The sequence below is a fragment of the Orbicella franksi genome, chromosome 13, assembly GCF_964199315.1.
Source record: "Orbicella franksi chromosome 13, jaOrbFran1.1, whole genome shotgun sequence".
NCBI classification, from domain to species: domain Eukaryota; kingdom Metazoa; phylum Cnidaria; class Anthozoa; order Scleractinia; family Merulinidae; genus Orbicella; species Orbicella franksi.
Genome location: NC_138157.1, coordinates 16,574,971 through 16,596,599, shown reverse-complemented (window position 1 = coordinate 16,596,599; position 21,629 = coordinate 16,574,971). Strand labels below are relative to the sequence as shown.

Here is a 21,629-nt window from a genome sequence, read left to right as displayed (position 1 = left end):
TTAATAACCATTTTTAAAATAGCCTCATGGTTTTATTCTAACAAGAAGTACTATTCGCTAAAAATGTTCTTTATTGTAGACTATTTGTCCAATGAAATGAAGCCTTTCACTCGTCATCTTGTATGACTGATGAATATCGTGAATTTAGCTTTGAAAGTTGCTACAATTTTTTGAAAGCAAAACAGGACATGATTTTGTGATAGATTAAGTTCCTTGTCCACTACTGCTTCTAAGGCAACTGATGCATTATTATTTGATGATGGTGGACCTCTCGTGTCAATGAACCTTTTAAAGCCATGATAAAAATGAAAATTAGTCGCTAATTTCCGCAGCACGAAGAAAATTAAGCGGTGGAAGATTCTCGAATTTAATAGAAACCAGTCAGTGTGTCCACATCAGACTCATCATGATGATTCCGACATCGACGCTAAACGTTACGCCCTCGGTTTTCACTTAAACAAAAGGGTTTAATTTGGTAATCTTTGAAGCTGTCTAAATGGTAATGAAGCTCAATTACACCGAAAAACACTTGTTTCTAAAATTATGTCGCACAGTTCAATTTCTGCCATTATGCGAAGGTCTGAGCCATTTCTGTCAGTGATATCTTCTTATACCAGCTGCTATTAAGGTCATTCCTCACATTTGCATTGCGCATCCTTACTGCGCATAATTTATGGCGTCATTAGCGCGCGCTCGTGCACGCGCATATTGAAAACACGACGGATTTACCTTGATATTGAGTTCTGTCAGTTGAAAAATGGCTCTAGCTCACCAACGAGCACGGGCACCCCAATTTTTTTTCCAGTCAATATAATCAACTAATCATAAGCTTTGCGTGAGAAAAGAATGATCTAATTTCTATTGCTGAAAATTGAATAAATAAGAAAAATAGCAGATACACTGTGGTCTTTTCTATTTTGCAGTCGGTAACCACGTCAAGAAATTTGGTTCAAATTTTTAATCAAGGATTTAGCTTTCTGCCTGAATCAGACTTAAAATGTTTATTTGTGTCCAACACAATGTATTGACTGTAGTTTAATGCGTGTTCTTATGAGTCTGGGTTCACAAAGATTTTACAATTACTGGGAATGCGTTCTTATAATAAGCATTAAATATGCCAAAATGGGGCATTTTCAATGCCTCACTGCTCCTCAATGAGCATGGGCACCCCCCTTTTTTATTTCAAAATTGAAGTTACCATATGACAAATATTCAGTGGACAAAGTTTGAGCAAAAATCTATTGTCACTTTTATTTTAGAGGAATTACCTTAAGTGGGAGCCGAGTTTGGCCTCTTCTGTAATCCTATTTTTTTGATTAAACAATAAAATTAATAACAACGGTATGTAAAATAGCCTTAGGAAAAAGAGACCAACCGCGCAAACATAAAGACGATACGGCTTAGCTGTCGAAGACTTGTCGACAAATCGATGTTTAACGAGTTTAAAGTGCAAATAAACTGCCTAGACAAACTGAATAGGTTTCAGGCCCTGTTAGAAACTCAATATTTATGCCGGACGGACATTCCAAACAGCACTCTATGATCTAGCGTAACAATATAACGTCGTATTTATTTTGCTATCGCTTACCTTTTGTATATATAATAACATTTTATCTCGCCAAATCTCTAAACAATAACAAAACTGGGTGGAAAGAAGTAAAGCTGAATACTGGATTAATTAAACTAGCTGTGATTAATTCGAACAATTAAGTAGAGAAAAAAATCGGTGTTAGCTTACAGCAGAGATAGTTTATCTCATCACTGTGAAGATGTTTTGCCTTCGAGCAATAATAGTATTCCCGACAAAACACGTTTTGAATACATTTAGCAATTTTTATTCAACGTTTTCTATATAGAATTCTCACGAACAATGTTGTTCAGCAGGAAAACGGCTTGTTTCTTCGCTTGTTGTTTGTCCTGGCAAAATACTGACTTTTTGTATGATGGCTTTGCAAATAGTTATATTTTTGAACATACTTTCAGTAGCTCTATGCAGATTTAATTGCAACTCGCTTAAACAACAGGCCTGGAAGTGCTTTTCTCGCAATCCTCAGAGCTTGAGCAGTTTGAGAAAATTTTCCCAGCGGACTTGCTGTATCGTCAAATGCAAAAAGAAGCAGCTCTATAAAGGGGACACTACTAGAAGCAACTGTAAATGCCAAAACCTGTTTATGAGTAGGCCAGAGTCTTCATGCGAAATAAACCCCGCAAAGCGGTTAGCGGAAGATGACATTAATTATTTTTCTACTTCTATTGCCTCTTATGATGCCTAATTTTCAGTCCTTTCTCAGGCATTAACCGCGTGTTTCTTATTAAACGCTCTAATCATTAATCTTTCCACGCGTTCAAGTGCAAATACTGCAAATATTTGCAGGTTTAAGTGAATTTTTGTAATTTTGTGGTGAATATATTTGATTTCTGTATGACTGCGTTTTCGGTTGACACAACTTGATCATAGAATGTAAACAATTCCTGTTAATTAATCACAATTTTCACCTTTACTCACCGGCAACTGTGGATGGGAAACGCGCCGATTTGCAGAATAACTGGTTTTCGGTATGACTTGAAATAAACTGCTCATCTCGAGTCAGCTTTTAATGGTATGTATTTTTTTTGTTGTTTGTTTTTTTGTTTTGTTTTTTTTTGTTTTTTTGCGTGGCATAACGCACGTGACTCCAAATTCGCTAGCCTGCGAAGAATTCGGAGAGCAAAGCGATCGAGGCGAGGACAGGTGTTCGAAGGCTACAAGTATATAATATGTAAATGATTTTATGTAAAATTAGGGAAGGCCATATTGTAAACTACTGGGCAACCAGTAAATTATGTTACCCTCGTTAAATAAAGTCTTTTATTATCATTATCATTATCATTATCATTATCATTATCATTATCATTATCATTAACATTCCCCAAAATTGATGACAGCAGAGATTTTGGCTTTTAACACCATCTTTTTCGTCGATATTTTTTTGCCCGCCTTGTTGGCGTATTCCTTAATTTAGCAAGTTTTCAAATCATGATTGTAATTGATGCGACGCAAAAAATAATGGCTTTCTTGAAAAGCTACCGTTCCGCGAGTTTTACTGCTTTGTTCCTCTAATTGTTTAAGGAACAAACTTAGAAGACACCAATAGGAACTTGTTTTTAGTCCGAAATCAGTCCTAGGAACAACGATGTCTGAAATCGGAACAACGGGTTCCTTTTGTCTTAAACAAGAACACGAAGTTCCTTTTTTATTGCGAGTAAAGGGAACTCTTTGTTCCGTTTTTATCTTTTCAGGAACAAATGTTCCTTTTCGAATGGTTCCGATTTTGTCGAGTGTTCTCTTTTACACAATTCGTTCCCATTGACCAGCATAGTAAGTTCCGGAGTTCAATATTAAGGAACGATTGTTCCACTTTAGTCTTATCTTATTTGCAATTAGGAACGTGCTGTTCCTAATCGCTGCTTGTCGTTCCCAAATGTTTTAATTGGTCCCTTTCAAAAGCAATTTTGGTCCTTTTTTCTGCTGAAAGCATGGAAACAATAGTTTTGTTTCCAAACTGGAATTAGTTCCGCTTTAAGTTAAAGAGGAACTAGCATTCCGTTGTTTTATTTGAGTCACTTAATGGGAACGAGGGTTCCTATTTAGCGTTGGTGAACACGAACACAAGTTCCGAGGTTACTTTACCATTCTAACATGCGCGATCGAGGGCAAATTCAAATTCTAGCCTGGCTTGCCTGCTGCATGCTTAATCAGGTAAGGGCAGGTTGGGACAAGATGAGACCTGCCCCTTTGTTCCTTTGTTTGGTTTTATTGTGTGAGAAGCGGGCCAGATGGATAACAAGTCAGCTATTTATTATAAATACAGTAGTCTCGCGAGAAACTTCACATATCGGATATTAAAAGATGAACAAAAGAGGAGTGGAAATCGACTGGTCAAAGTTAGGAAACGCATCTCCTAAACCCAAACGACTTCACTTAGAAGAAGACGATTCTGATGGCCTTTTTCACTGTCCAGTGCAAGATTGCAATCATGATGGGTTTACAACGGCAAGAGGATGCAGAAAACACGCAAAGAACAAACATCGTTGGTACTTTTATTTCGACGAAAAGCCAGACATCACTCAGATTGAATCAGGCCAACAAAAAAGCAACAAAATGGAGGTCAGTGATCACAAGATTCCACCTAAATCTAGAAGAGTTGTCTCTTTTGCCATGTCAAGTGAAATCGCACAAGATTTCTTGTCCTGGTTCACCGGCAGTGGCGGAGGTTGTAAAAGTGATCGGCAAGCGCACCAAATTGTCAGCAAGTGTTTGAAGTTTCTTAAATTCTGTTGCGAAGAAGAGGAGGATCTTACATTTGAAATCGTTGACTTTAGTCTATGTTCGCCCAATCTACTTTTCAAATTTGTTGACATGATGCAAGACGAGTGGAATCTCGGGCACGCAGGGCGCATAGGCTATTTGGACGCCATTGCAGAATTAGGGGATTTCAGAAAAGTCAATGGAGCTTCGGAATCGGTATTAAGAGGATTATCTTCCACAGAGCTGTACTTAAAACGAGTCCGCAAGACCGTCTCCAAGATGATGCGATTACAATGGACGAGCGAACTCGATATCGAAGCCTTAGAAGCCAAGGGACACTGGGCTACGCTAGAAGAGCTCTTGGAAGTCGTAGGGCGTTATTTGCCGCGCTACGAAAGCGTGCTAAAATCATGCAAGGATGATCCAGGTACAATATCCCCACTAGACTTATCGTTTGCTACCAAATTTCTCGCCGTATATTTGTTTATCAAGGTCAAAGGATCGCGCCCGATGACATATCAATATTTAACTGTTGAGATGGTGAACAACGCTAAAACCAACGGCGGATTTATCGACCAGAAAATGTTCAAAACAGCAGGAAAGTTTGGCTTCGATTCTCTTTACCTGACTGAGACTAGCATGCAAGTGTTAGATGGCTACATCAATCATACACGCCCTCTGCTCAAGCCGAACTGTGATTATGTTTTAGTGACGAGAAATGGAGGACAACACAACAAGCTAGGAGAACTAATGAGTAAACTTGTCTTCGATGCAACAGGCAAGTACGTTCATCCGACTCGCTATCGACAAATAGTCGAGACCGCAAGCTGCAGGCAACTTAGTAGCAACGCGCAAAGCACAATATCCGAGGATCAGAAACACAGCTCTGTCGTGGCAAGGGTTCACTATCAAAAGCAACGATCGCGTGACGTCGCTAGTAAGGCACACAAATGTTTGAAAGAATTGCACGGTGACAGGGGAACAGAATTAGAAATGGAAGTGCGCTCGAGGCTTTCAGACCTGTCAAGCTCTTCGCAAGATCAAAATGCTGACAATAGTGACACTCCTTCTACCGACGAGGTCGAAGTGATCACGAAAAAACAACCCGAGCGTCTAGCAGGCGTGCCGAGACTAACACGCGAAGATGCTTTCAGGCCGAACGAAATTGGCGCGAGAAGAAAAAATGTGATGTTCTCTCCTGAAGAAGACAAATACCTAAAAGCTGGACTTAAAAAACACGGCTTCGGTCAATGGCAAGCGATCCTAAGAGACCCCGAATTTCGTTTTCAAAAGGTTAGGACAGCCAACTCTCTGCTGAGCCGGGCGGCAAGAAAATTCGGTTCGCCTTCTAAATTATACGACCGATAAAAGGACTTTGAAAAAAAAAAATCGTGGTGTGCTCTAGTTATCATTGGAACAAAACCAACTCAAACTGATATTATCCTCTTAAAATAGAAACAAGAAATGTTTTATAACGGCGTACTTTTCACCGAATTAACAACGGATAGATTCCAGTTATTACGATATTGTGAGTGTCGCAACTAATTGACCTTTTGGCGAACACATTAGTCCGTACCGCGTAATCAAGCAACCAGATAGCATTTTTAACGTATTAAATCAACGGCTTTCTTTACGGCAAAAATACTCCAGATATATATTACTTTGTCCTTTTTATCTTCATTCAAAGCGTTTCTGCACCACAGGGTTTCCGATTTTTCGAATGCAACTAGTGTAGAAATCTAAAGGATGTTTTAAAGCATTTCCACATCTTAAATTCGATAAATATGTCAATTCTCTATGTAAACCGGAAAATCCGTCTTTTCCATCTCCAAAAAGAGAATAGATTGATGCTTGGGAACTTGCAGTATGGAGTGACTGCTCATAAAATCAGTATGCAAGACATTTAGATTTGATGGTGGAAAGGACGGATTTTCCGGATTTCCCGGAGAACTGACTTACAGTAATAAGGGGAAGTAATATAATACTTCTCTTTTTTACTGTAAGTATACTTACAGTAAAAAAAGGAAGTATTATATTACTTCCCTTAATTACTGTAAGTCAGTTCTCCGGGAAATCCGGAAAATCCGTGTTTTCCAACTTCAGAAAGCAGAGTAGATTAATGCTTGGCAACTTACAGTATGAATTGACTGTTCATGAAATCATTAATGCAAGACACTTACATTTGACAGTGGAAACCACGGATTTTCCGGATATCCCGGGAAACTGACTTACAGTAATACTTCCCTTTTTACTGTAAGTATACTTACAGATATAAAGAGTAGTATTATATTACTTCCCTTAATTACTGTAAGTCAGTTCTCCGGGAAATCCGGGAAATCCGTCTTTTCCGACTTCAAAAAATAAAAGAGTTGATTGATGCTTGGGAACTTGCAAGATAACTTCTAATAGTAATCTTTTTTGATTGATGGCGGAAAAGATGGATTTCTCGGAATGACGGAAATCAAAGTGAACCTTTCAAGTTTACATTAAGAGGAACATTCGGGCTTCTTTTTTGCGTTCCCTTAACACAGATGGCGAAGCACAAAGTAATGCTCTTAAAAATGGGTTGCAAGTTAAATTTATTTCAGAAACTGTTAAAATCTCATGTTTACCTTCTCCTTAGATAGACAACAGGGTTGAAGCCAGAATCAAATGGCTAATTGCCAAGATGAAGATCAAACTTTGTAAGGGAACAACAGTTTTGGGAAACGATCATTATCATTATCATTATCATTATCATTATCATTATCATTATCATTATCATTATCATTATCATTATCATTATCATTATCATTATCATTATCATTATCATTATCATTATCATTATCATTATCATTATCATTATCATTATCATTATCATTATCATTATCATTATCATTATCATTATCATTATCATTATCATTATCATTATCATTATCATTATCATTATCATTATCATTATCATTATCATTATCATTATCATTATTATTATTATTATTATTATTAAATACGCGCGCACTCACTTTTTTTGTTCTCCCTTCCTGAACAGCTCCACACTACAAGTGCGTCTTTGCTTTAAGGATTAACTAATTCCTTCTTGTTGTTGAGGTGTTTCTGTGAAGGAAAAGTCGACTCTGTTAAATCTACAATCAGAGGAAATAAAAGATTTGCTGCCGCGGCCACTGATTTCAGAGTAAACGTGACGCGAAATAGCTTTTCGTCACGGAGATGGTTTGTGACGCACAGGCGCTTGTCTTCTTTTTTTACAAATTCCAAGGAACAACAGCAAATCGTTTATTTGAATGATCATAAATCCTTAAAAAAAGAACAAAGATAAGCAAAGCAGGACGAAATCTTCTGCGATATAATAGAGTGCAGGCAAAATAAACTTCACACCAGTCACTTAACCTTAATTGCCATTTTTATACTAAAGACACATTATCTGTCTTGACGAGCTTGGGCAAACATTCGTAGTTCGTTTGGATGTGCGTCTCCAGCATAAAGACGCGCACAAGACTTATTATGCGTCTAAACGAACTATTCTTCGAAATACGCCTTGAACGATGCGCTTCGAGAGATTCGAGAGTTCCTCTAGAAGCATAATACATCTTGTGCCCGCCTTTATACTAGAGACGCTCAACCAGACGAACTACAAATGTTTGCCCAAGCTCGTCCAGACAGATAATGCGTCTTTAGTATAAAAACGGCGAGGACGCATTATCCTTCTGGACAGATAATGCTTCCTCTAGTATAAAAACGGTCAATCATTAATCTCTTAATCATCGACCGCGTGGTACGGATATGCCTTCAGTTACATGAGGCAGCACAATAAAGCAGTACTTCTCTTGAAATTAATCACTCTGCTCGTTTCAGACATCTCTTGTTCAGCTTATTTACCACAATTTCCAAGCTCGTTCCCCCTGCCAATCTCTAAGGGCAAAACCCTGGAAACGAAGTTGCACAATTTCTTTACTTTGACTCCTCTCCAAAATCCCAGGCAAACATATTTCGAGAAAGCCAGCTTTGTGAAGTCATTTGTGTGCATTTGAAAACGAACATATGCATGGGTTATACCTCTCTTTTACAAAGAGGTTCGAACGTTCGTTATATAAATCGGCTGTGCGAAGTTAGTGCAGGCACAAAGTCGAATGGACCGTAACCCTGCGCCTGCACTTACATTACTCAGTGGATACCCCACCCGGAAAAAAAAATTGAAGCCTTTTCGGAGGAGAGTGGGGTTAAACTGAAATAGCAAGAGAACCACTCTAGTTTTAATGTCGCCCGTGCTAAATTAGTCCAGTACAATCCTTGCGTTCTTCGCCCTGTAGAAGGGAAATCAAGCAAGCCAAGACGACGAAGACGACGGCAATGAGGACGTCAGCTAACAAAAGGTTTTATTAGCAAAATAATAGCTGTGAACGCGTGTTATAGATCTTTGAACATTTCTTTGCCGTCTTTTGCAAATCAAGAACGTGGAATTCTCTACTTGCACAAATTTCATAATACACCTCTTTTACCCCCAAAGAATTTGCATAGGCATTGTCTTAGATTTTTCTTGGGACATCTTCATGTCCCAGGAGAAATTGCCCACAATGATTACGCAAAATTTGGGGTTAAAAGAGGTGTGTTATGGGATTTGTGCAAGTAGACAATGACTACGTTTTACGTAGTCTGAGGAACGCGAACGACGACGGCTAATTTTTCATATTTCCATTTGGAAGTGAACGCTGTCATTCCATATTTAGCCTGAGTACGTTTCTAGAGTCATTGGCTTACTAAACAGATCTAGATAGTTGCGAATTTCGGATATGGGGCGAATTATGAAGGTTTACTTGATATAATTTAATAAAAACAGGATTAAAAGTAAAGCCTGCTTTGGCGGGTTAAAAAGCGTTTTAGGTTGGATTGGAATGTCTCTGGTACTGTTATTGCTCTCGTGGTCTTTATTGTTTTAGGTCCTTTATTGAATCGCGCATTGTTGATTCCATTGTTTTAGCCTATCTTCTTTCAGGTGATTCTCTTTATCTGTTTATTTTTTTCTTGATATTTTGGCCTTTCCAATTGTTGTATTGGCCTTGTGGAATTCTTTTGTCGCTTGGTAATCTGCGCAGTATCATAAGTATTGTAATTATAGCAATTCTTAGGAATGAAAGCCTTCTTTCCATTCCATTTGACTCATTCCATCATTTATCTGAACACAAATTAAGTGTTGGGTTCGTGTTTTCACTTAAGCTTTAAAGCCAGTGCATTTTTTTTTTTTTTCTTTACATTTTTGGTCATGTTTGTAATTTTCGAAAATTTTGTAAAGTTCCTGGTCAGTTGGAGTTTCTTTGCATATGGTTCTCATACAAAACCAATTTTGTAAAACCGTCACATTTTTTTTTTGGAATTTAGCTCTTTCTATGTGACGCACACGGCCCTTTCGTCTATTTAATCAAGTAATCTATAACCACAAGCTTTATCTGCATAGCCATAATTCGTTACAGCATTGAAAAAGTAATAAGATGAAGCAGAGTGGGCCAGCAAGGCGACTGTTTTGCGATTTGATATGCCGCAGGCGATAAAGACTTTGAAACTTACCAGACATAGACTGCTGGCAATCTGCCATTCTCTCGAACTTTGGCAAGGATTATGAGGCGAGACGTTTCAGCCTAAAATGGATAACCGTCCTGTTTTGGCCTTATGCGTTTGCCGATAGCGTGAAACACTCGTCAGACCCTACGCCGAGAAAAGGGCTGCTGTTAACAGTCTCACCGGGCACGGGGTCCAGTCTTTTTCTTGAAAGTAATAACTATGCGAGCTTTGACGTCAAGTTCAGGGACTTAATTTATCGCAATTTCTATACTTTACTTTCTCTTCAAACTCTTAGGCGATTATAGTTTTAACAAGCCGGTTTCAATGCTTAGCTCAAATGAGTGCATTGGGAAATGAAAACCAAGTTAATAAGTTCAAAAACTGTATAAAATTGGCTCGATGTCTATGTTGTATACATGTATAAAATAGCAGCAGAATCACCGAAGTCATCCTTGGTTAGTCTAATGCCTTGTTTTCGCATTTGTTAAAAGCTTATTTTAACAAATCGAAAAACCGGATATGGGATAAGAAAGAACTTTCAAAGTTAAAATCATATTCCTAGAAATGATTGGCGATCATACTGTTTTAAATTTTGTCTCAAGTTAGTGAACTGGAGTGTCACTGGTACTGCAGTTGTTGCACTCTTAGCATCTTTCCTTTTTCTCTTCAGTTTTTCTTGCTATTATTGCTTTTAAACATTTTCCGTTTCGGCCTTTTAACATTGATTTCCTTCAGCTCCTTTGCCCCTCCCGGCACAATTGCCCGTTGGCAGCTGTTCTCGTAAAGGCCTTCTTTCTATCTCATTCGACATTATTCCGGCTAGTACCTGATTGCGGGATGTGATTGAGCTTGTGCTTTTCCTTAGGGGTGTTTTTTGGATTTTCTATAACCGTCATCTTTGCAACTTTTGTAAAATTCGTGGTCACGTGGACTTCCCTGCATATGACTCCTTTGTGTACTCAACAATTTTTGGAAATTTTATAATGATTTTACATTTTTTGAAAACTTTTCGATTTGCGAAAAATAGTAAAAAACTTTGGCGTATTTAGTAATCTTAGACAAACAAAGTAAGACAAGCGGAGATCTCTTTGTCACTCTTCCTGTCATTTATTTTATATCAGCAGACGTGAAAAAAATAAAGAGAGATTCCCAGTAATCACAGAAACCCCGCGTTGTATAATTAGGTAACTTATCTCCGTCCCATTATAAGCCTTTATGCAGGAATGGATGTTCTGTGTCAAGAATTAAGCCTGGGGATTAGGAACTTCTTCAATAAAGATTCGGGACACTGATTTGTATCCAGTGTGGGCGTTATAACTTCCACTGAATCCGGCACAATTACCGACCCAGAATCCCACGCGCACCTCGCCATTATGGATGTTGTTACAGTGCCCCTCAATATGCCGGACGCGATGGGGATTTTGACCATTTCCTTTCCCCATGTACACAATACCATCAATTAGAAGGGGGCCCGAACATTCAGCGCCGTTAAAAGTGAAATACCAGCGTTTGCAGCAGTTGTCACAGCTGTAGATTCTAAGAGTACCAGTCCAGTAAACATGGAGGGAAGTGTCAGAGAAGTTCTTGTTGAACAGACACTCCTGTACAGAATGGAAAGAGAATAAAAATGAAAGAAATCGATAACTGATCATTTACAAGTAAAAGCTTTCACTCAACGATAATTATACATCTTTTCTGTATTTTAGAGTGATAGAGAGAAATTAAAACTTGCTGAAATCGCTTACGTGCTCTAAATCAACCACGGAATTGAAAAACAGATGAACACGATGGATAAAATGGGTGGTGTTCTTTACAAAATATTTTGCGCCGACTGTCCATGGAGGTACGCAGGGGAGAGTGGCAGATGCTTTGAAACAAGGAAAAAGGAACACATGAGGATTATGAAGACTTTGGAAAGAGGCTCCAACATCGCTAACACGCTTGACCTTCAAATTACTCTATTGACTTGAATAATTTCAAGTGATTGACAAGGGTTCTTTCTGTATCCGCAAGACGCTAGAATCATGGCACACCGCTTTGATAAATCATAAAGATAACAATTCAAGGCCGCTCCCCGATCAATATTCTATTCTTTTAAAAAAGAACAATTAGTTTATTGACACATATTTTTTCCATTTTGATATGTTCTTTTTATAGCCCCACTTGTTTTTGGTACATGTATATATTTGTAGTCGTCCTTTTTTTCCATTTTAATTTATCCAACGAAGGCTGTAGTCTGTCAGCCTAAAGCTCGAAAGTTTTGACTTTGTATAGCCAGTGAACGCTTTTTTACAAACTTAATATGTTTTGACTTGGCTACGGTTCCCCAGTTTTTAAACAAATACTCATTGCAAAACTATCTCAAAACAACGCTAACTCGTGCTCAATGAGCTTGAGAAAGCTGTGTGTTATTATCTGGTATAAAATAAAAGCTTTGTGCATTCTACAAAAATTAATCACCTTGATCAGACCGTTATCTTGGCCTGCATTCAAGTCTTTCCATGCGCACTCTTTCCAATTCTTATAAGACATCAGACCAGGTGCCACATCCCCGCGCTCCCCTTTTGGTCCGCTCGGCCCCTGGGCACCAGTTTGTCCCTTTGTTCCTTGCAGTCCTGGAGGTCCTACTGGTCCAATCATTCCCGTAGGTCCCTGATTTCCGTCACGACCATCACGTCCATCCCGCCCGGGTATCCCTGGGGTACCAGGCTTGCCATGTGTGCCAGGCTGACATGCGCAGCAGACGGAAGATGGCTTTGAATAAAACGACGCATACACGTTAAGGAGCTAACAGTGCATATTAATAGTCTTTGTGCTCTTATAAGTTACACTGTAAAGAGCCGTTGTATCATGTGAACTACTGTAGGTATATTTACGCTCCAATCTCCCCTTTGGTCTGAAATGGTTTCAACCTATAACACTGTGATTGGGGGCCAGTTCCGCGAAATCTTGCACCGTCTTTAATTTCTTACAATTTTCTTATAACATACAGTTAAGGGACACGACAGCTGTTTGTTATGGCTCTTTGAACGCAGAAATGATTAAGTGAAGTAAACTGAAGTAATAGTACATAACAGTGCTATTTCAGTATCTGGCTGTACCGTGGTTTGACCTCCGGTTTGTTTGCTGTCAAGGTTTCCCGTGGCAATACAGATTGTCGCCAGCAAAATAATCAATAAACTTAACATGATGGTGAGCTGTACTTCTCTCAAAGGATTTACGATTTCAGTGACCTGTGGATTAGAATATACATTAAAATTAGCTTGTGTGTGCGAACTCGGGGGGAGGGGGGGAGGGGTGTTTAGTTTTGACTTCGCTTACATAGGTAGTTACCGATGACATGATAAACACCATTTTAGTATTCTTCAAAGCTGTTCCTTAAAATGTCACTCATCGAAAGCATTTATCAGCTAAGACAACTTGGCGCACGGACCATGCCAACATTTAAAGAATTATGACATGACCACTTGAAAATGACAACATCGATGAAGTTCTGAAAAGTCTAAAATATCAGTTTTCCACAAAAAGTACAAGGTTCAGGTCGTTTTACTGCCCAAAAAATTCTAATATGAAACTGTGTTATTCTTAGGTAACATAATTTGCCCTCTCAAGTATATAATTTGCAGGTTGAAGCAAGTTTTATTTGTCCCAGGGTATAAGCTGTTGTGATAACAAAATTGGTAGACCTCAAGGTCATTTTATGGATATGCATTAATTATTGCTTCACAAGCTTTAAGGTAACTTTTAAAAGCAGCAATTAATGTGTAGTGCGAAACCGTAAATATGTTATGGAGGAGAAGTCAGCCGTGAACTTATGACAATACAAAATCGGTGATCAATCTGGCCCAAACACGCATCATTACAATGACAAGCTTTTAGCTGGACAGATGGAAATAAAGAGACAAATAGAAGAAGTATAAAAAAAATGAGTGAAAAGGAGAAGACCAAAGGAAAGCAGCAAATTTGTGTCCCGTGCACAAGACCTGTGCTGAGTGAAAGTTAAAATTGTTCCTTTCTTTTTTACGAAGATCGCACTTTCACCGAAATCTCTACTGAATGCCCTCGTTCGTATTGCATTTCACCTTCGTGTGACTGTACCCGCGTATAACTTTCATTTAAAATCCACGCCAAGAAATTTATACACCTTCATTTACTTTCAAGTGATGGTTCCACATGGCTTTACGTGTTTTACGTCAACAAAAGTATCCCCGTGCATTCAAGAGAACCATGCCACTCAGCTAAACTAAATTTGCGTCGTATGTTATACTCATATCCAATGGGAAATCTCACAGTAACAGAACGTAGTTAGTCATGATTAATAACCCCGTCGTAATTTATAATTATATATATTTAGAGGGCAGTAAAAGTAAATTTGAAAAACTAGTGTACTAGAGGGGAGACAGTGACATATGCAGCTAAATTTAGTCCTTTTCTTACTAACGTAATGTTTACCTTAATATTGATGAAGATATTCCCCAAAGTCGACTGCCGAGTCTGTAATAGAAGTTAAATCAGAGGTCAAACCAAAAGAAGACTACAAGAAGAAGAAGACGACAAGAAAAAAAAGGTTACAACTTAATTAACTTACAATTCATGAGGCTTCGCTTTTGTCTGATCTCTTATCGCAAACACAAACGAAATGAAGAGCTAGACTAGATGCGTTGCAAGATATTTTCTTAATTTCAACGCTTGTTTGATCTTGTGAGATTCTTGTCAGAGCACGACTAAAGATTAAAACTTTTTACTCCATTTACTGAGTTCGTAGCTTCCAGATGATTGGTGGTTGTTCATCATCAGTTTACCCTGTGATATGGCAGTCTATTTTAAACGTCTTTGTTGCTTAGCATTTATTGTAAACAAAATGTACTACGTGAGAAAATGTCATGGCTTAAATACTCAAAGTAATACTCAATACTGAAAGCAATAAAGCGGATGTCGCGCCCATGACCAAAGCTCTTAATAAAACGCAGCACTATCCTATAAAAATTAATTTTACCTCCGAAACAAGAGCTGTGACGTTCTTTTATTTTACCTTTTAGCTTTCTGTGGCAAAGGATTTAAAAAGAAAACCGAACGCTAGAAGATTTCGGCGCGAACGACCCAAAGCATAATACACAGGAAGTGTACGTTACTTTAGTTGGTAAGATGGACGAAATATGTTTAGTCACAAGTCTGACAGTTGCCTCATCGTTAACAAACACGAATATATGACCTCGAACAGAAGAACCGTTACTTTGCAGGAGTAGAATTTGATTAAACAAAAGATTTGAGAAATGTTCTCCCAAATCTTCAAGTCACGTGACTCAGAGCTTTCTGGCGGGAAAGTTTACTGCGGACTAGTTGTGTCGATGTTTCCGCTTCAGTTATCCACGTTTCCAGATGATCCATGTCGCAAGATTAGCATTTTATAGACCCTTCTAGTAAAACCCTCTTCCCAAATCGGGAATGCCATTTAAAAATAACGTGAGAATGATTGCCTTAGGAATATGGTCGACATGCTTGGGATCCACTTTCTTATCATTCATCTTTTATACATGCATTTCTTTTGTTTTGTTTTGTTCAATCGTAAGACGATGAAACTGGCTTGTTCTCTATTTAACACACTTGCCGTCGAGTTTCTAATCAGTTAATCGGTTATTTTTAGCTTGCTACTGTCTTTTTACTCATTATTTCCTTGCTTTTATGTCTAAAATCAGAATGAAAAAAAAACTGAAAAATAAAAAATAATAAACATGCAAGGACCCTTTCTTTCGTTTTGCTTAGCTCAATTGAAACACAATGAAACCTTAGGTTGTTCTCTATTTTTGTTTTTCTCATGCTGTTCTCGGCGTTACGTTGTGATCAAAACATTATAAGGATAACAGCGCAGAAAAAGAGGGAACAAACAAAACAACAAGAAACCAAAACGAACAGAACACAAAAATATCTCGGCCATTCCTCATGACAAGACGATTCTACTAGTTCCACTCTCTCCCTTTTGGCCGGGAGGGCCCTTAACTCTAAGTTCTCCTTTGGCGCGATTATTTACATTGATACCAGGGATTCCTGGAGGTCCCTGTGGTTCAGTCTTCCCCGGGATGCGCTGGTCACCTTTGGCTCTGTCGCGGCCATCACCATCTACTTGGGTTACTTTATTGCCAGTTTTGAAGTCGATCGTTATTTGATCCGATGTTTTACGATTTCAAATAAGACATTTTCGCGTAGCTCTCATTCAGTTGTCGTCAAGAAAAACTATTTCACAAGCTGAAGAGTTGGAAAAGGAAATCTTTGGACCAAGACAGATCGAAGGCAACGGTAATTTTAAGGTGGGACAAGGAAATCAGACTTTGGACGATGAACACGATCCGACAAGGCGAGCAGAGTCGCATGGCGGGTATGAAGAATCACCGCTGTGATAAAATCAAAGAAAATCTACGAAAACGACGCAAAAGACAGACTTTTCATTAGCTGTGAAAAAGACATGGAAGCGTGCTTTCCAGTTTGAAACTTTATTGAGCTAAAAATGTTTCAATTTTGTTGTCCTTGTTTAATTCTGATGAGGTGGGATTTGTTTAATTATTCGGTGTAGACAACAAAATAGAAATTTATTCAAACTGAAGAAAAATAAAACAGGTTTAAAGAACATTTTAAAAGGAGGGATAATGTTAACCCCATAATTTTCTATTTTTCTATCCTGGACAGAAATATTGTCATTTTACTGCACAAAAGTAATTATTTCAAAATTGAATAGATATGAATGTTACATTACGGAGCAACATATGGGAAGGCGCGAATCTATTCTTTGTATCCTTGAAAACAAAATAAGAGTGTTTTCAAACATAAGTTTGTAATTTTATCCCGATTTCTCAAATTAAAAAATTTTGTAAACCTATTTTCGTTTTCCATAGAGGTTCCAAAATTCTGGAATTCCACTGTTTTTTTTTTTTTTGTTTTTGTTTTGTTTTTTTTTTCTCTGTTTGGACCACAACAATTACATGCATTTCTCAGTGCAAAAGTTATTATTTCAAAATCGAAGTCGGGGCAATCCCATCCTTGAACGGCAAGGGGTAATGGAGCACGAAAAAAAAAAGTACCGTACAATACGGCATAATAAGTATAATATGGCATATTATGTAGTTATCATGAAAACGTTTGTTATCTTTCGTGATTTAACCTAATTAAAGGAACAGTGTTACATGATTGCAGCTAAAATTGTGTTTATTTCCCGCGCCTAAGGGCGTAAAAGATATGTTTTTTTCTTCCTCAACAGCTGATGCAATCTCACAGCTACTCAACGGAAAATAAGCGAAATAAAAAAAACAAAGCTCAACATAATTTATTTGAGTTCATTCCATTTTCTTAATATTTGATCTAAACCTTGCAATTAATTTCCGAAAAAATAGCAAAGTACTAGTCCTATTAACTAAAATCTGCAAATATAGCATACGAAGGTTATGAAATAACTTTTCGAGCAACTGGCGATGTAATAAGTATACTGTCAAAAACACCTACCACTCAAAAAGTGTTTTCTGTAAAGCTTTTTAAACTGCAACTTAAATATGCGTATTGAGGTCATCAACCTTCGTTTTTATAAACTTTTTAATCTGGCAAACTTAGTGGAAACATTTGGTATATTTTGTAATTTTCATAGGTGCGTTATTCAATTTGTAAAACTAGAATAAAAAACAGACAAGCAACGACATTTTTGTCAATCTTTCTACCATTTATTTAACATCAGCAAACGGACAAAAGAAAATACACTTAGAGAAATTAACAGAAACCCGCAATATATAATTTAGCAATTTATCACCGTCCAATTATAAGCCTTTCTATAGGAATGGATGTTTCGTCTCGAGATCTAAGCCTGAGGTTTAGGAATTTCTTCAATAAAGATCCGGGACACTGAATTGTATCCAGTGTAGGCGTCGTAACTTCCACTGAATCCGGCACAATTAGTGACCCAGAATCCCACGCGCACCTTGCCTTTGCGGGTGTGGTTACAGTGCCCCTCAATATGGCGGACACGACTGGGATTTTTACCGCTTCCTTTATACATGAACAAAATACCGTCAATGGGAAGGGGGCCTGAACATTCAGCACCGTTGAAAGTGAAATACCAGCTTGAGCAGCAGTTGTCACAGTTGTAGATTCTTAGAGCACCAGTCCAGTAAACATGGCGAGATGTGTCAGAGAAGTTCTTGGTGAACACACACTCCTGTACAGAATGGAAAGAGAATAGAAATGAAAGAAATCTATAGCTGATCATGAAACTATGATAATCATAAAATTACTTATGTATTTTAGGCAAGAGACTGAGTTGTTCATAGCTTCTTGATTCTAGGGTAATAGAGACAAATTAAGACTCGCTGAAATCGCTTAACACGACCTAAAACACCACGAAAATGCATATGAAATGCAAATTGTGTTCTCATTGCCAATTTATTGCTATTTTCTATGGTTCCTAATACATTCGTTTCATTCCCACATAAATCCTTATGTTTTGCTGTATGATTAGCTGTCACCAAAAACAACGCTCACTCATGCTCAGTGAGCTTGAGAAAGCTGTGTGTTATGATCTGGTTTAAAAAACAAAATTTTTGCAACCTACAAAAATCATCCACCTTGATCAGAACGTTGTCTTTGTCGTCGTTCAAGTTTTTCCATGCGCAGTGCTGCGCATTCGTTTCAGTTCTTATGAGACATCAGACCAGATGCCACATCCCCGCGCTCCCCTTTTTTTCCGCTTGGGCCCTGGACACCAGTTTCTCTCTTTTTTTCCTTGCTGTTCTGGAGGTCCCGCTGTTCCAGTCATTCCCTGATTTCCGTCACGACCATCACGTCCATACCGCCCGGGTATCCCTGGGGTACCATGCTTACCATGTGTGCCGGGCAAACCCGAGACGTAGACTAAAAACCAAATTTTTAATGCACAAATTATTGGACTAAAGGGATTATTCAAATAAGGACAAAATTCTATCCATAAATGAAAAGTTACAGTCGGATTTGCGCTTTAATTTTTAGTTATAAACTTCATTCCCAAAAATTAACCTTTAACTGTCAAATGACCTAAAATTTAAGCGTCAACCATCAAAACGACTTATTTTTAACCGTAAGCCGATCCCATGAGACCCTCGGGCCTCTCGTTTAACCTTCCCATTGAGATCATCCTCTTCCTTCGTGTTTCACTTCTCACTTTCCGTGACCGTACACGCACATGGCCTGCTTACAAAACCCGCCACAATAAATTTATATGGATATAATTAATTTATATTTATATAAAGTTATTTTCAACTGATGATTTCATATGGCTGTCCATGTCTTACGTCAACAAACGTATCCCAGTGCCATTCAAGAGAAGCATCGTCAGATAAGTAAACTAGTTTTCTTTTCAGACTCATATCCATTAGAAAATTTTGCTTTAACAGAACGTATCTAGTCACGAATATTGCTGTACTAGAGAGCATACATAACAAAGGCGAGGGTACATTTAATCCTTTCGTGTTTACCTTGAATATATTCCCCAAAGTCGATTACCAAGTCTCCACCTGAGTTTAAATCCACGGTCAGAACAAAAGAAGTCTTTTAACTTTATCAAAACCGACAACAAAGGTTCAATATGAACTTACCATTTAGTAGGCTTCACTTTCACCTCTTGTCGCAAACTGAAGAGCTAAAGATTGCGCCCTGCAAGTTTTTTTTTTTTTTCGGCGCTAGTTTGTTCTTGTCCGGTTGTTGTCAAAACAGTGATTGAAAATTAAAACTTTTTATTCCATTAAGTGATGTTATAGCTTCCAGATGATTGGTGGTACTTCATCATCAGTTTACCCAGTGATATGGCAGTCTACTTTAAACCCCTTTATTACTTTGTATTTATTGTTGTACTTTACCACGTAAGAAATGTCACTTACCGTCCTTCAGTTTAGTAGGCGTTGTCATCGGGGTCGCGGTCGCCAATGCTTAAGCTCACTAACGAGTAAACTTATTAATGTTTCGAAATTAATAACAAACCATAATTGCATGCAGCCAGCAACAAAAAGTAGTGATACAGTTTACAAATGTTTACGAGTATCTTTCAAAGTCAGGTCAATCCCTTTCCGCTGTCCGCTTACGGGAGCTTTAAAAACGAAGGAAAAGTCCCGATCGTAAGCCCGCAAAGTGTCCGTGGCCGCTTACGAGAACGACGGCTTCCGGTAATAAATAAATACAGACTGGGAGTTTGTACGGGAGTCCAAACGGGGTTTTGTGAAGGCGGTCGTAAGTAGAGTTGTCCGCTTAAGAGAGTCTCCGCTAAGCGAGCTTCCACTGTACTTCATAAATTTAGCATTAACATATTTTGCATATATTTTGTAGCTAATCTGTCGCAATCTTTCAGAATACAAACCATCTTTTTAGGGCTTTATTACTGGTGTCGTCGAGGGTTTGTACGTTAATAGAGAGCTTAAGCAAACCACGACGGCAACGAGACCAGTGGCTCTACACGTCCGTTATAAATCTTTGTACATTTCTTTGTTGTCCTTTGCAAAACAACAACGTGAAATGACTAAGAGAACGCGAACGGCGGCAGTTAATCTTTCGTGTTTTTCAGTTGGAATTGAAAGTTGGCGTTATATTTTAAGCTTGAACAAGTTCTGAGACCAATAAGCGCACTGAACAGATCTGGACAATTACAAAATGCGAAGTTAAATTATAAATTCACTTTTTAGTAGGCGTTGTCCTTGAGGTTGCCGTCATCATTGCTTAAGCTCTCTAATGAATAGACTTATCAATGTTTCTGAAATTTCTTTATCTTTTAATTTTATACGTCGCCATCTTTGACTCAAGATTTAGCAAGCAACAATGTTGTAATAGCTCGACCCTTAGGGTTAACGTTCCCGGAAGTTGTTTCTGCGCATCTTTACAGCGCATCTAACTCATGTACCGTTTTCACTCGTTTGAGCGCCACGGCGCCTTCATATATTTAGTGTTTCGGTTGCGGCGTTTATTTGAGGGGTCACTCTTTGAAATATTCCTAACACTTGTGGATGATGACAAGCAGATGTTAACAACAGAAATATCGCCACTTTGAATTGAAACACATTGCAATCCGTCCAGGAAAAAAGTTTTCGAGGCTGCTTAACATTAAGTTGTACAGTTCAGTCTGAACAATTCAGTCTGATGATGCTTCATTTAGGCGCCGCATGGTTGTGAATGAATGCGGCGCTTATTCGAGGGCTGCGCTCTTTAATATTTTTGCCAGCGTTTGCAGCAGTTGTTACAGTTCTGGACTCTTAGAACGCCAGTCCAGTAAACATGGAGCGAAGTGTCAGAGAAGTTCTTAGTGAACAAACACTCCTGTGGAAAAATAATCAGCATAAGCAAGATATGATGACATCCTCTCAGTTTATTTTCTAGATATAATCATATGTTATAGTCTAGTCGCAAAGATCAGTTAGAACCACCTTGATCAGGCCGTGATCTTTGCCGTCATTCAAGTTTTTCCATGCGCACTCTTTCCAATTCTTGTTAGCCATCAGACCGGGATTTCCAGGGATTCCACTTCTTCCACTCTCTCCGCGCTGCCCCTTTTGGCCGGGAGGGCCCTGGACTCCAGGTTCTCCTTTGGCGCCATTCTTTCTATTCATACCAGGAGTTCCTAGAGGTCCCTGGGGTCCAGTCTTCCCCGGGCTGCCTTGGTCACCTTTGACTCCTTCACGGCCATCACGACCATCACGACCTGGTACCCCAGGAGACCCAGGCTTGCCATGCAGATGATCGATACGGAAGACAACCATTCGTTTTAATTTCTTTCTGTCAGTTTTTTACTCCTCTA

The 21,629-nt window shown here is 38.5% G+C and overlaps 3 protein-coding genes across 3 annotated transcripts; 1 reads left to right on the top strand and 2 right to left on the bottom strand.

Moving 5' to 3' along the window:
• The first annotated feature begins 3,889 nt into the window (after window positions 1–3,889).
• LOC145465847 (uncharacterized) lies at window positions 3,890–7,055 on the top strand. Its single transcript, XM_081449601.1, has one exon. It carries the CDS (start codon window positions 3,890–3,892, stop codon window positions 5,654–5,656), a length of 1,767 nt encoding a protein of 588 aa, XP_081305727.1. The 3' UTR covers window positions 5,657–7,055.
• Window positions 7,056–10,995: 3,940 nt separating this feature from the next.
• Window positions 10,996–13,525, bottom strand: LOC145466513 (collagen triple helix repeat-containing protein 1-like). The gene is made up of 3 exons (XM_081450239.1): window positions 12,943–13,525; window positions 12,302–12,595; window positions 10,996–11,442 (listed from the first exon to the last, which is right to left on the bottom strand). Exons 1-3 carry the CDS (start codon window positions 13,027–13,029, stop codon window positions 11,086–11,088), a joined length of 738 nt encoding a protein of 245 aa, XP_081306365.1. The 5' UTR covers window positions 13,030–13,525; the 3' UTR covers window positions 10,996–11,085.
• A 3,908-nt stretch (window positions 13,526–17,433) lies between these two features.
• LOC145465077 (collagen triple helix repeat-containing protein 1-like) lies at window positions 17,434–21,591 on the bottom strand. Its single transcript, XM_081448870.1, has 2 exons — window positions 21,259–21,591; window positions 17,434–18,035 (listed from the first exon to the last, which is right to left on the bottom strand). The coding sequence occupies exons 1-2, from the start codon at window positions 21,589–21,591 to the stop codon at window positions 17,679–17,681; spliced, it is 690 nt and encodes a 229-aa protein (XP_081304996.1). The 3' UTR covers window positions 17,434–17,678.
• Between the last annotated feature and the right edge of the window lie 38 nt (window positions 21,592–21,629).

What these genes read in the sequence shown, in the direction of transcription:
- LOC145465847 (XM_081449601.1), top strand. Translation starts at nt 3,890, where the DNA reads ATGAACAAAAGAGGAGTGGAAATCGACTGGTCAAAGTTAGGAAACGCA.
- LOC145466513 (XM_081450239.1), bottom strand. Translation starts at nt 13,029, where the DNA reads ATGTTAAGTTTATTGATTATTTTGCTGGCGACAATCTGTATTGCCACG. An exon ending in AAACCGGAGGTCAAACCACG is followed by an intron (nt 12,596 to 12,942) that starts GTACAGCCAGAT and finishes TTTTATTCAAAG; the next exon opens with CCATCTTCCGTCTGCTGCGC. An exon ending in AAGATAACGGTCTGATCAAG is followed by an intron (nt 11,443 to 12,301) that starts GTGATTAATTTT and finishes CATTCTGTACAG; the next exon opens with GAGTGTCTGTTCAACAAGAA.
- LOC145465077 (XM_081448870.1), bottom strand. Translation starts at nt 21,591, where the DNA reads ATGGTTGTCTTCCGTATCGATCATCTGCATGGCAAGCCTGGGTCTCCT. An exon ending in AAGATCACGGCCTGATCAAG is followed by an intron (nt 18,036 to 21,258) that starts GTGGTTCTAACT and finishes CATTCTGTACAG; the next exon opens with GAGTGTGTGTTCACCAAGAA.